The sequence below is a fragment of the Coregonus lavaretus genome, assembly GCF_964263955.1.
Source record: "Coregonus lavaretus genome assembly, contig: HAP1_SCAFFOLD_5991, whole genome shotgun sequence".
NCBI classification, from domain to species: Eukaryota; Metazoa; Chordata; class Actinopteri; order Salmoniformes; family Salmonidae; genus Coregonus; species Coregonus lavaretus.
Genome location: NW_028160974.1, coordinates 1,469 through 14,767, shown reverse-complemented (window position 1 = coordinate 14,767; position 13,299 = coordinate 1,469). Strand labels below are relative to the sequence as shown.

The 13,299-nt window shown below is 44.4% G+C and overlaps 1 protein-coding gene across 1 annotated transcript in view; it reads right to left on the bottom strand.

Moving 5' to 3' along the window:
* LOC311121253 (xylosyltransferase 1-like) overlaps positions 1-13,014 on the bottom strand; it is a gene marked incomplete at both ends in the record, with an annotated part of 29,547 nt that extends 16,533 nt beyond the window's left edge. Inside the window, 2 exons of the mRNA XM_084195769.1 lie at positions 4,686-4,858; positions 12,369-13,014. Coding sequence (XP_084051895.1) covers positions 4,686-4,858; positions 12,369-13,014 — 819 coding nt within the window. The remainder of the gene's footprint in view (positions 1-4,685; positions 4,859-12,368) is intronic.
* Between the last annotated feature and the right edge of the window lie 285 nt (positions 13,015-13,299).

The following is a 13,299-nucleotide window of genomic DNA, read 5'->3' as shown; positions in this document are numbered from 1 at the left end:
GCCGGACCGGACTGGCAACACACGCCAGTACCTCTCGCCGTGCCTCTACAGCCTCCTTCCCCCTGGTGACCAGTGACTCCCGTAACCTGGCGGCCTCCTGCTGCCCCGTCGTCCACGGCGTTAGCCCCCCCTAAAAAATGTATGGGCTTCACTCCTACCCGTGGCCAAGGCCTCCATCCCTCTTGCCAGACTCGCACTCATCTCCTCCCAAGTCCATCCTCTCTCCTCGTCACGCTGCTTGATCCAGTCGAGGTGGGTTTTTCTGTCACGATCGTCATATGGAACAGACCAAGGCGCAGCGTGATGAACAAACATACTTTAATTAGTTAAAGTTTAAACTCAATACAAAACAAGAAACGACTCGTGACGTCCAACGGTATCAATGACCGAACACGGAACAAAAACCCACAAACACAAAGGGAAAACAGACAGTTTAAATATGGCTCCCAATCAGAGACAACCAGCCAACAGCTGACACTCGTTGCCTCTGATTGGGAGTCACTCAGGCAAACATAGAATACAACAAACTAGAATGAACACAACAGAATGAACACACCCTGGCTCAACATATAGAGTCCCAGAGCCAGGGTGTGACACCCATTTTCAATGCCGTGGCTGAGGGAAGGAGGTTCTCACCCAAGATTTGACGGTACATGGCCCCGTCCATCGTCCTTTTGATGCAGTGAAGTTGTCCTGTCCCCTTAGCAGAAAAACACCCCCAAAGCATAATGTTTCCACCTCCATGTTTGACGGTGGGGATGGTGTTCTTGGGGTCATAGGTAGCATTCCTCCTCCTCCAAACACGGCGAGTTGAGTTGATGCCAAAGAGCTCCATTTTGGTCTCATCTGACCACAACACTTTCACCCAGTTCTCCTCTGAATCATTCAGATGTTCATTGGCAAACTTCAGACGGGCCTGTATATGTGCTTTCTTGAGCAGGGGGACCTTGCGGGCGCTGCAGGATTTCAGTCCTTCACAGCGTAGTGTGTTACCAATTGTTTTCTTGGTGACTATGGTCCCAGCTGCCTTGAGATCATTGACAAGATCCTCCCGTGTAGTTCTGGGCTGATTCCTCACCGTTCTCATGATCATTGCAACTCCACGCGGTGAGATCTTGCATGGAGCCCCAGGCCCGAGGGAGATTGACAGTTCTTTTGTGTTTCTTCCATTTGCGAATAATCGCACCAACTGTTGTCACCTTCTCACCAAGCTGCATGGCGATGGTCTTGTAGCCCATTCCAGCCTTGTGTAGGTCTACAATCTTGTCCCTGACATCCTTGGAGAGCTCTTTGGTCTTGGCCATGGTGGAGAGTTTGGAATCTGATTGATTGATTGCTTCTGTGGACAGGTGTCTTTTATACAGGTAACAAACTGAGATTAGGAGAACTCCCTTTAAGAGTGTGCTCCTAATCTCAGCTCGTTACCTGTATAAAAGACAACTGGGAGCCAGAAATCTTTCTGATTGAGAGGGGGTGAAATACTTATTTCCCTCATTAAAATTCAAATCAGAGTTTTTTGTTGTTATTCTGTCTCTCGCTGTTTAAATAAACCTACCATTAAAATTATAGACTGATAATTTCTTTGTCAGTGGGCAAATGTACAAAATAAGCAGGGGATCAAATACTTTTTTCCCTCACTGTATATAGTAGTAGTAGTGTGAGGTGGTAGATGGTAGTCTATAGTCTGGTCTATATGTATATAGTAGTAGTGTGAGGTGGTAGATGGTAGTCTATAGTCTGGTCTATAGTAGTAGTGTGAGGTGGTAGATGGTAGTCTATAGTCTTACCTGGTCTATATGTATATAGTAGTAGTGTGAGGTGTGGTAGCTGGTAGTCTATAGTCTGGTCTATATGTATATAGTAGTAGTGTGAGGTGGTAGATGGTAGTCTATAGTCTTACCTGGTCTATATGTATATAGTAGTAGTGTGAGGTGGTAGATGGTAGTCTATAGTCTGGTCTATATGTATATAGAAGTAGTATGAGGTGGTAGATGGTAGTCTATAGTCTGGTCTATAGTAGTAGTGTGAGGTGGTAGATGGTAGCCTATAGTCTTACCTGGTCTATATGTATATAGTAGTAGTGTGAGGTGGTAGATGGTAGTCTATAGTCTTACCTGGTCTATATGTATATAGTAGTAGTGTGAGGTGGTAGATGGTAGTCTATAGTCTGGTCTATATGTATATAGTAGTAGTGTGAGGTATGGTAGATGGTAGTCTATAGTCTTACCTGGTCTATATGTATATAGTAGTAGTGTGAGGTGGTAGATGGTAGTCTATAGTCTGGTCTGTATGTATATAGTAGTAGTGTGAGGTGGTAGATGGTAGCCTATAGTCTGGTCTATATGTATATAGTAGTAGTGTGAGGTGGTAGATGGTAGTCTATAGTCTGGTCTATATGTATATAGTAGTAGTGTGAGGTGGTAGATGGTAGCCTATAGTCTTACCTGGTCTATATGTATATAGTAGTAGTGTGAGGTGGTAGATGGTAGTCTATAGTCTTACCTGGTCTATATGTATATAGTAGTAGTGTGAGGTGGTAGATGGTAGTCTATAGTCTGGTCTGTATGTATATAGTAGTAGTGTGAGGTGGTAGATGGTAGCCTATAGTCTGGTCTATATGTATATAGTAGTAGTGTGAGGTGGTAGATGGTAGTCTATAGTCTGGTCTATATGTATATAGTAGTAGTGTGAGGTGGTAGATGGTAGTCTATAGTCTGGTCTATATGTATATAGTAGTAGTGTGAGGTGGTAGCTGGTAGTCTATAGTCTGGTCTATATGTATATAGTAGTAGTGTGAGGTGGTAGATGGTAGTCTATAGTCTTACCTGGTCTATATGTATATAGTAGTAGTGTGAGGTGGTAGATGGTAGTCTATAGTCTTACCTGGTCTATATGTATATAGTAGTAGTGTGAGGTGGTAGATGGTAGTCTATAGTCTTACCTGGTCTATATGTATATAGTAGTAGTGTGAGGTGGTAGATGGTAGTCTATAGTCTGGTCTATATGTATATAGTAGTAGTGTGAGGTGGTAGATGGTAGTCTATAGTCTTACCTGGTCTATATGTATATAGTAGTAGTGTGAGGTGGTAGATGGTAGTCTATAGTCTTACCTGGTCTATATGTATATAGTAGTAGTGTGAGGTGTGGTAGATGGTAGTCTATAGTCTGGTCTATATGTATATAGTAGTAGTGTGAGGTGGTAGATGGTAGTCTATAGTCTTACCTGGTCTATATGTATATAGTAGTAGTGTGAGGTGGTAGATGGTAGCCTATAGTCTTACCTGGTCTATATGTATATAGTAGTAGTGTGAGGTGGTAGACGGTAGTCTATAGTCTTACCTGGTCTATATGTATATAGTAGTAGTGTGAGGTGGTAGATGGTAGTCTATAGTCTGGTCTGTATGTATATAGTAGTAGTGTGAGGTGGTAGACGGTAGTCTATAGTCTTACCTGGTCTGTATGTATATAGTAGTAGTGTGAGGTGGTAGATGGTAGTCTATAGTCTGGTCTATATGTATATAGTAGTAGTGTGAGGTGTGGTAGATGGTAGTCTATAGTCTGGTCTATATGTATATAGTAGTAGTGTGAGGTGGTAGATGGTAGTCTATAGTCTGGTCTATATGTATATAGTAGTAGTGTGAGGTGGTAGATGGTAGCCTATAGTCTTACCTGGTCTATATGTATATAGTAGTAGTGTGAGGTGGTAGATGGTAGCCTATAGTCTTACCTGGTCTATATGTATATAGTAGTAGTGTGAGGTGGTAGATGGTAGCCTATAGTCTTACCTGGTCTATATGTATATAGTAGTAGTGTGAGGTGGTAGATGGTAGTCTATAGTCTTACCTGGTCTATATGTATATAGTAGTAGTGTGAGGTGGTAGATGGTAGTCTATAGTCTTACCTGGTCTATATGTATATAGTAGTAGTGTGAGGTGGTAGATGGTAGTCTATAGTCTTACCTGGTCTATATGTATATAGTAGTAGTGTGAGGTGGTAGATGGTAGTCTATAGTCTGGTCTATATGTATATAGTAGTAGTGTGAGGTGGTAGATGGTAGCCTATAGTCTTACCTGGTCTATATGTATATAGTAGTAGTGTGAGGTGGTAGATGGTAGTCTATAGTCTTACCTGGTCTATATGTATATAGTAGTAGTGTGAGGTGGTAGATGGTAGTCTATAGTCTGGTCTATATGTATATAGTAGTAGTGTGAGGTGGTAGATGGTAGTCTATAGTCTGGTCTATATGTATATAGTAGTAGTGTGAGGTGGTAGATGGTAGCCTATAGTCTGGTCTATATGTATATAGTAGTAGTGTGAGGTGGTAGATGGTAGTCTATAGTCTGGTCTATATGTATATAGTAGTAGTGTGAGGTGGTAGATGGTAGCCTATAGTCTTACCTGGTCTATATGTATATAGTAGTAGTGTGAGGTGGTAGATGGTAGTCTATAGTCTTACCTGGTCTATATGTATATAGTAGTAGTGTGAGGTGTGGTAGATGGTAGTCTATAGTCTGGTCTATATGTATATAGTAGTAGTGTGAGGTGGTAGATGGTAGCCTATAGTCTTACCTGGTCTATATGTATATAGTAGTAGTGTGAGGTGGTAGATGGTAGTCTATAGTCTTACCTGGTCTATATGTATATAGTAGTAGTGTGAGGTGGTAGATGGTAGTCTATAGTCTTACCTGGTCTATATGTATATAGTAGTAGTGTGAGGTATGGTAGATGGCCTTGAAGAGTCTCTGGAACTGTCGTGAGGCTCTGCCGTGGACCACCAGGACGAAGGCTATCCTGACAGGGGCTGACGGAGGGGCCTCTGACGAGTCCTCCTCCCACGCCACGTTGGCATTGGCCTTACCTGGACAACACAACAATAACATACAGAGACAGGTTTTTAGTCATTCATACAGAAAATAAAATATGTACCTGTATGTAGAACTATCTTACGAGTCTTCCTCCCAAACGTTGGCATTAGCCTTATGTGGATAGACACAATAATAACACATTAGGTTTCATCGGCAATACTTCATACACTGTGAGGTATACTGAACATGTGCTGCAGTAACTCCAAAGATGAAGAAGACGAAGATGAAGACGAAGAAGAAGATATTACAAGGAGATGAGTTTCATTCAGTATGTGACATTGGCGTTATTTGAACCACGACTGGTCCTCTGTAGCTCAGCTGGTAGAGCACGGCGCTTGTAACGCCAAGGTAGTGGGTTCGATCCCCGGGACCACCCATATTCAAAAATGTATGCACGCATGACTGTAAGTCGCTTTGGATAAAAGCGTCTGCTAAATGGCATATTATATTATATGACTAGCAAGGCCACAAGATGGGAATAGGAATCCTAGAACCATTCCTTTGGGTTTGGGGTGGAGTTCACTTGATAGTGTGTCATCATTGCTCTGTACCACACTCCCAAAATAAGACTTGGAAGTAAGTAGACAATAAATATTCCAACTCACAACACGAACAATTCCAGCTCTCTCCAGAAACCATTCTAAAAGCCACACAGATCCATATAGTGGTGGCTTTCATTCTAATACTAAACGCCTTAACAAATGACTTCTGCTCAGAGCCTCTCCCTTGGTTTTGTATTATGTTCTCCATCAGCAAATAAGTACTAGGTTGTTTTGTGTTCAAAGGGCCTATGGAATTACAGGAAACACAGAGCTTTATTGAGACGTTATGTTTGTTGACGACAGAGAGGATGAGGTTGTTCAGGAGATAATGACAGTAATCTGGTCCTCTGTGTTGTGAGGGAAGGGGACTTGGTTTCCCAGAGGGCAGTGGGGGACAATGTCACGACTCGCTATGGTCCCTGAATGGGCAGAAAAGAGGGGAGAAGATGGTGGGTGCTTTCACCCTCTTAGGGTGTGCTGCCCCTGGGGTAAAAAGACTACAAGGTGCCCCTCCCGGTTCTTCCCTGTGTCTACAGCAGGGGGGGACGTGGTAAGTGTTTCAACCCCCTTAGGGTGTGCTGTCCCTGGGGTAAAAAGATCACAAGGTGCCCCTCCCCTTCTGACTCTTTCTTCCTTGTGTCTGGACAAGCTAGGCTCCTACTGCTGTCCTGTAATTATCTCAATTGAAGGGAAGGACCCTTTTCTGGCTTGTATTTAAAGGCTAACAACAGGGGCGGGGCTACAGACATGCTCCCGTGACTCCAATTGGCCATGCCTCCTGTCCATCCCTCAATCATCCAATTCCCCCCAGGAATGATCGTTTTATTCATAGTTTGGTTACTATGAATCCTGGTTATTCATATTGAGTATTGAATGTAATGTGGTTGGAAAAGTGTGAGTGTGTGTGTGAAAGAGAGAGCGTGTGTGTGTCTGTGTGTGTTACTATGAAGCCTGGCTGTGCCTATGGGATATTTAATGTGAATGTGGTTGGTTGCAAATAACTATAATTACTAGAATGGGCAATCCCCATTCAAGTCAGTGGGTCTGTGATTGGTGATTCTATTTCTATGGTTGGTTGGCTGGTTGGTTAGTTGACAGTGCTGGGTGAATATGTTTCTGCAGTGGCGCACACACACACACACAAACACACAAACACACGTCTTGTTCTTCTATCCTTGTGGGGACCTAAAATGTATTTCTATTCAAAATCCTATTTTCCCTAACCCCTAACCCTAAATCTAACCCTAACCTTTAGATTAACCCGTAACCCAAACCGTAAACCTAACTCCTAAACCTAACCACTAACCCCTTACCCTAATTTTAACCCTAACCCTAATTGTAACCCTAACCCTAAACCTAACCCCTAAGCTTAAAATAGCCTTTGTCCTCAAGGAGAATTTTCCATGTTTTACTATCCTTGTGGGGACTTTTGGGGATTTTAGCTCCCCACAAGGATAGAAGAACCACCCCCCCCCCCCCCCACACACACACACACACACACACTTACTGTATCAGATTGAACATTAATTGGTAGGCAGCTCGGGAGGTTCACTGGCTAGCTTGGCGCTAGGCTAATTGGCGGAGCGCATCACCAAGCACTTTGAGGCGTGTGCTATGCTAGCTAGCTGAACTAATGAGCCAATGTGCTGTGTGTCTCTACAGCTACAGGAGCTTGATAGGTCTAAAAAAGCCTGACTCTGCCACATCCCTTTTTCCTCTCTCCCATCGCCATCAATCTTTCAAACTGCCTCTCCCTCATCTGCTATCAGCTCTCTCGCTCCATCATTTAATTCTCCTCTCTCTCTCTCTCCATCATCTTGTGTAACTTCAGCAGCTCATGGCCGTCCATCTTAACCAGTCATGCGAGAGGTTGGAAGAGCAGAGGAGCAGAAATTTCCTTTTAGTTTCCAATATTAAAGTCCTTTAATGTAACTCTGTAAATCAGCTCAGTGCCAACGAAGGATCCAACTAAAGTCTTACCTGACTAGCTTGTACTTTGTTCTAGAAGTATGTCTTATAGAACAGAAATTTATGAAAAAAAAAGTTACTTTTTTTATGAGCAACAAGTGAATAAGCCTTGAATGATGTTACCTGCTACGTATTTAGGGGTGACCGAACATGCAAGATCATTGGCTGACAACTGACATCAGCCAATGATGACGCCAGTTCCATCCCACATATTACAACAATGTAGACATTAGACAATAGCCCAGCTAGCATATAGAGGCTCTGCTAATGCTAACATATTCCCTCTCATATCCTATGGAGCCGGCTGCGCGCTAACACAGCCAACTCTTCAAGGACAGAATACCGATGAAATCAAATTGGACAATTTGTAGCTAACAAGGTTAGTGCCTCAAATTCAGATTGGTGCATCGGAAACATGGAGAGAGAGCGAGAGAGAGAGAGAGAGCTAACAAGGTTAGCGCCTCAAATTCAGATTGGTGCATCGGAGACATGGGTAGAGAGAGAGAGAGAGAGAGAGAGAGAGAGATGGAGCAAGACAGAGACTGAGAGAGAGAGGGAGACATCGAGAGAGAGAGAGAGAGAGAGATGGAGCAAGACAGAGACTGAGAGAGAGAGGGAGACATCGAGAGAGAGAGAGAGAGAGAGAGAGAGAGAACAACATTGTGGCAGACGACAGAACAGACAGAGGGAGTGAAAAATAAAAAGTTATTTAATTTAGCTGTCCGCGTTGTTACACGACGCCACCCGGGAGAAGCCCTTTTCAATTTCCCCGTCTCCTTTGATCAAACTGTCAGTTGGAGTGGGATGACGATGGTGAGTCTAGGGAGACGACATGAGCTTATTCACTGATAGACAAGCATTGGTTTATATCTTGGGGAATATGTATCCTCGCTTATATTGCTGTACATAACAAAGTTGCACAGTCATGGTGGACTCACAAGGTGCAGTCATGGTGGACTCACAAGGTGCAGTCATGGTGGACTCACAAGGTGCAGTCATGGTGGACTCACAAGGTGCAGTCATGGTGGACTCACAAGGTGCAGTCATGGTGGACTCACAAGGTGCAGTCATGGTGGACTCACAAGGTGCAGTCATGGTGGACTCACAAGTTGCAGTCATGGTGGACTCACACGGTGCAGTCATGGTGGACTCACAAGGTGCAGTCATGGTGGACTCACAAGGTGCAGTCATGGTGGACTCACAAGGTGCAGTCATGGTGGACTCACAAGGTGCGTTGGCACCCTATTCAAAAGTAGTGCACTTATAAGTGACTATGGTGCAATTTCAGACACAGCCATTGGAATAGTCACAGACAGACAAGCATTACTTTCCATCTTATGGAAGTGTAGCCTGCACTGTCCTGTAGCCTACAAAGTGACACAGTCATTGTGGGCGGACAGAATGTGGTTATGTCTGGTTATGTATGTCTGGTTATGTCTGGCCAGATGTCCATATATCGTTTTTGGCTTTTTTCTCCTTTCCTCCACATGTCCTCCATACACTCCTCTGTGTGTGTGTGTGTGTGTGTGTGTGTGTGTGTGTGTGTGTGTGTGTGTGTGTGTTGTTCCTTTAAACATTGATGCGTGGTGCCCACTGATGGTGGCAAGCTCACAGATTTTGTTTACAGGAGTCTTCTGCCAACCTGCAGATGTTCAACCAGTCTACTTGGAAAAATGTGTGTGAGGTGTGTGTGTGTGTGTGTGTGTGAGTGAGTAAGAGAGAGAGAGAGAAAGAAAGAGGGTGAAAAAGCGAAAGAGTTTGTGTGTTCCTGTGTGTATCCGTCTGTCTGTGTGTGGTTATTAGTGTGCATGTGTGTGTGTGTGTGTCTGTCTATGTGTGTGTGTGTGTGTGTGTGTGTGTGTGTGTGTGTGTGTGTGTGTGTGTGTCAGTCTGTGTGTGCGAGCTTGCATTTCTGTGGCCAGCTTGGCTGAACGGAATGAAAATTGGAACGCAATTTGGTGTAAAAAAAAGCGTCTTCCATTCTTTCGCACAAATTTCTCATTAGCCGAGAAACACATTTCTTCCCTGACTTTGATATGAATTGGAATTATTAGCAGAAAAACAACAGGAAGTGTAGTGTGCGTGTGTTTGTATATGTGTGTATCTCTGTGTGTGTGTGTGTGTGCAGCTTTTATTTCAGCTTCAGGGGATATTGTGTTTTCCTGTTGTAAAAATAGATAATATGGTCCTAAATTTTACATTTTTAGCAGACGCTCTTATCCAGAGCGACTTACAGTTAGTGAGTGCATACATTATAATGTTTTTGATTTAATTTTTTATACTGGCCCCCCATGGGAATCGAACCCACAACCCTGGCGTTGCCAACGCCATGCTCAACCAACTGAGCTACCGCCCTGCCGGCCATTCCCTCCCCTACCCTGAACGACGCTGGGCCAATTGTGCGCCGCCCCATGGGTCTCCCGGTCGCGGCCGGCTACGACAGAGCCTGGATTCGAACCAGGATCTCTAGTGGCACAGCTAAATGGCACCCTTTTCCCTACATAGTGCTCTACTTTTGACCAAAACCCTATTAGCCCTGGTCATAAGAAGTGGACGATAAAGGGATTAGAGTGCCATTTGGGAGCAGTATACCCAAACTGTTCACACCCAGTATACCCAAACTGTTCACAGCCAGTATACCCAAACTGTTCACACCCAGTATACCAAACTGTTCACACTCAGTATACCCAAACTGTTCACAGCCAGTATACCCAAACTGTTCACAGCCAGTATACCCAAACTGTTCACACCCAGTATACCCAAACTGTTCACACCCAGTATACCCAAACTGTTCACACCCAGTATACCCAAACTGTTCACACCCAGTATACCCAAACTGTTCACACTCAGTATACCCAAACTGTTCACACCCAGTATACCCAAACTGTTCACAGCCAGTATACCCAAACTGTTCACAGCCAGTATACCCAAACTGTTCACACTCAGTATACCCAAACTGTTCACACCCAGTATACCCAAACTGTTCACACCCAGTATACCCAAACTGTTCACACTCAGTATACCCAAACTGTTCACACACAGTATACCCAAACTGTTCACACCCAGTATACCCAAACTGTTCACAGCCAGTATACCCAAACTGTTCACAGCCAGTATACCCAAACTGTTCACACTCAGTATACCCAAACTGTTCACACTCAGTATACCCAAACTGTTCACACCCAGTATACCCAAACTGTTCACACTCAGTATACCCAAACTGTTCACACTCAGTATACCCAAACTGTTCACACCCAGTATACCCAAACTGTTCACACCCAGTATACCCAAACTGTTCACACTCAGTATACCCAAACTGTTCACACTCAGTATACCCAAACTGTTCACACTCAGTATACCCAAACTGTTCACACTCAGTATACCCAAACTGTTCACACTCAGTATACCCAAACTGTTCACACTCAGTATACCCAAACTGTTCACACTCAGTATACCCAAACTGTTCACAGCCAGTATACCCAAACTGTTCACACTCAGTATACCCAAACTGTTCACACCCAGTATACCCAAACTGTTCACACTCAGTATACCCAAACTGTTCACACTCAGTATACCCAAACTGTTCACAGCCAGTATACCCAAACTGTTCACACTCAGTATACCCAAACTGTTCACACTCAGTATACCCAAACTGTTCACACTCAGTATACCCAAACTGTTCACACTCAGTATACCCAAACTGTTCACAGCCAGTATACCCAAACTGTTCACACTCAGTATACCCAAACTGTTCACACCCAGTATACCCAAACTGTTCACACTCAGTATACCCAAACTGTTCACAGCCAGTATACCCAAACTGTTCACACTCAGTATACCCAAACTGTTCACAGCCAGTATACCCAAACTGTTCACAGCCAGTATACCCAAACTGTTCACAGCCAGTATACCCAAACTGTTCACACTCAGTATACCCAAACTGTTCACACTCAGTATACCCAAACTGTTCACACCCAGTATACCAAACTGTTCACACTCAGTATACCCAAACTGTTCACACTCAGTATACCCAAACTGTTCACACTCAGTATACCCAAACTGTTCACACTCAGTATACCCAAACTGTTCACACTCAGTATACCCAAACTGTTCACACCCAGTATACCAAACTGTTCACACTCAGTATACCCAAACTGTTCACAGCCAGTATACCCAAACTGTTCACACCCAGTATACCCAAACTGTTCACACCCAGTATACCCAAACTGTTCACACTCAGTATACCCAAACTGTTCACACCCAGTATACCCAAACTGTTCACACTCAGTATACCCAAACTGTTCACACCCAGTATACCAAACTGTTCACACTCAGTATACCCAAACTGTTCACACCCAGTATACCCAAACTGTTCACACTCAGTATACCCAAACTGTTCACAGCCAGTATACCCAAACTGTTCACACCCAGTATACCCAAACTGTTCACACCAGTATACCCAAACTGTTCACACTCAGTATACCCAAACTGTTCACACCCAGTATACCCAAACTGTTCACACTCAGTATACCCAAACTGTTCACAGCCAGTATACCCAAACTGTTCACACCCAGTATACCCAAACTGTTCACACCCAGTATACCCAAACTGTTCACACACAGTATACCCAAACTGTTCACACCCAGTATACCAAACTGTTCACACTCAGTATACCCAAACTGTTCACAGCCAGTATACCCAAACTGTTCACACCCAGTATACCAAACTGTTCACACTCAGTATACCCAAACTGTTCACAGCCAGTATACCCAAACTGTTCACACCCAGTATACCCAAACTGTTCACACCCAGTATACCCAAACTGTTCACAGCCAGTATACCCAAACTGTTCACACCCAGTATACCCAAACTGTTCACACCCAGTATACCCAAACTGTTCACACTCAGTATACCAAACTGTTCACACTCAGTATACCAAACACTATATACTGTTACTACAGTAACAGTAGTAACAGTATATCTATTAACTCACCCTCTATGGGGCAGTAGCGGGTGACCTTCTCAGGCATCAGTTGACCCTCCTTGTGTCTGCAGTACACCTCAGCTATCTGCTGCCGGCACTCCTTGGTCTTGGCTCTAGACAGAGCTGAAATGGCTTCCTTCCCACTGATCTCACACTTTGGCGGCTGGTCGTAGACGACCTCCAATGGAGCCGCAGTCGCCTGCTTCTTGGTTTGATGCGGGTGTTGGTGTCTATGTTGAGTCTTGGGGTGGGACTGTGACTGGGGGTGAGACTGAACCTGACCCTGGCTCTGTGGCTGTGAAGAGCGGGTGTGGTGGTTCCTGGAGCCCACCCCCGCCAACCCGGCTCCAATCGCTTTCGGGCCCACAGGAAGTGAGCCATTCTGGGCTACGGCTCGTCCATACTGGAGGACCTCGTTCGAGCTCCGGCTGAGAATGGGAGCGTTATCCTTCCAGGCTGCCTGTTGGGCATGGGCATTCTCCTGCAGCTTCTCCCTGCGTTTGTTACTACTAGCGCCCCCTGGGGGCTGGCGCTGGGGCTGCGAGCGGGCACCAAAGTTACTATTGTCTATGTTCTCAAAGTCTTTGGGCACAGAGTTCTCATTGTTGCTGTCCACTCTGACCTTCTCCTTGGGCCGGTGGGAATAGTAGCCATCCTGTGAGAAGAGGAGAGGGAGAGAGGAGATTCGTTTTATTGTTGTTTGTTTATATTTGAACGTAATGTAAGTCGCTCTGGATAAGAGCGTCTGCTAAATGACGTAAATGTAAATGTAATGTAATTTAACCAAGAGAGTCAGTTAAGAACAAATTCATATTTACAATGATGGGAAAAAGGAAGAATGGAGAAAAGGAGAGAGAAGGGAGAATGAGGAAGGGGAGGAAAGAGGGGAAGGAAAGGGGGAGGAAAGACAGGAGGAGGAAAGGGGGAGGGGAGAGAGAGA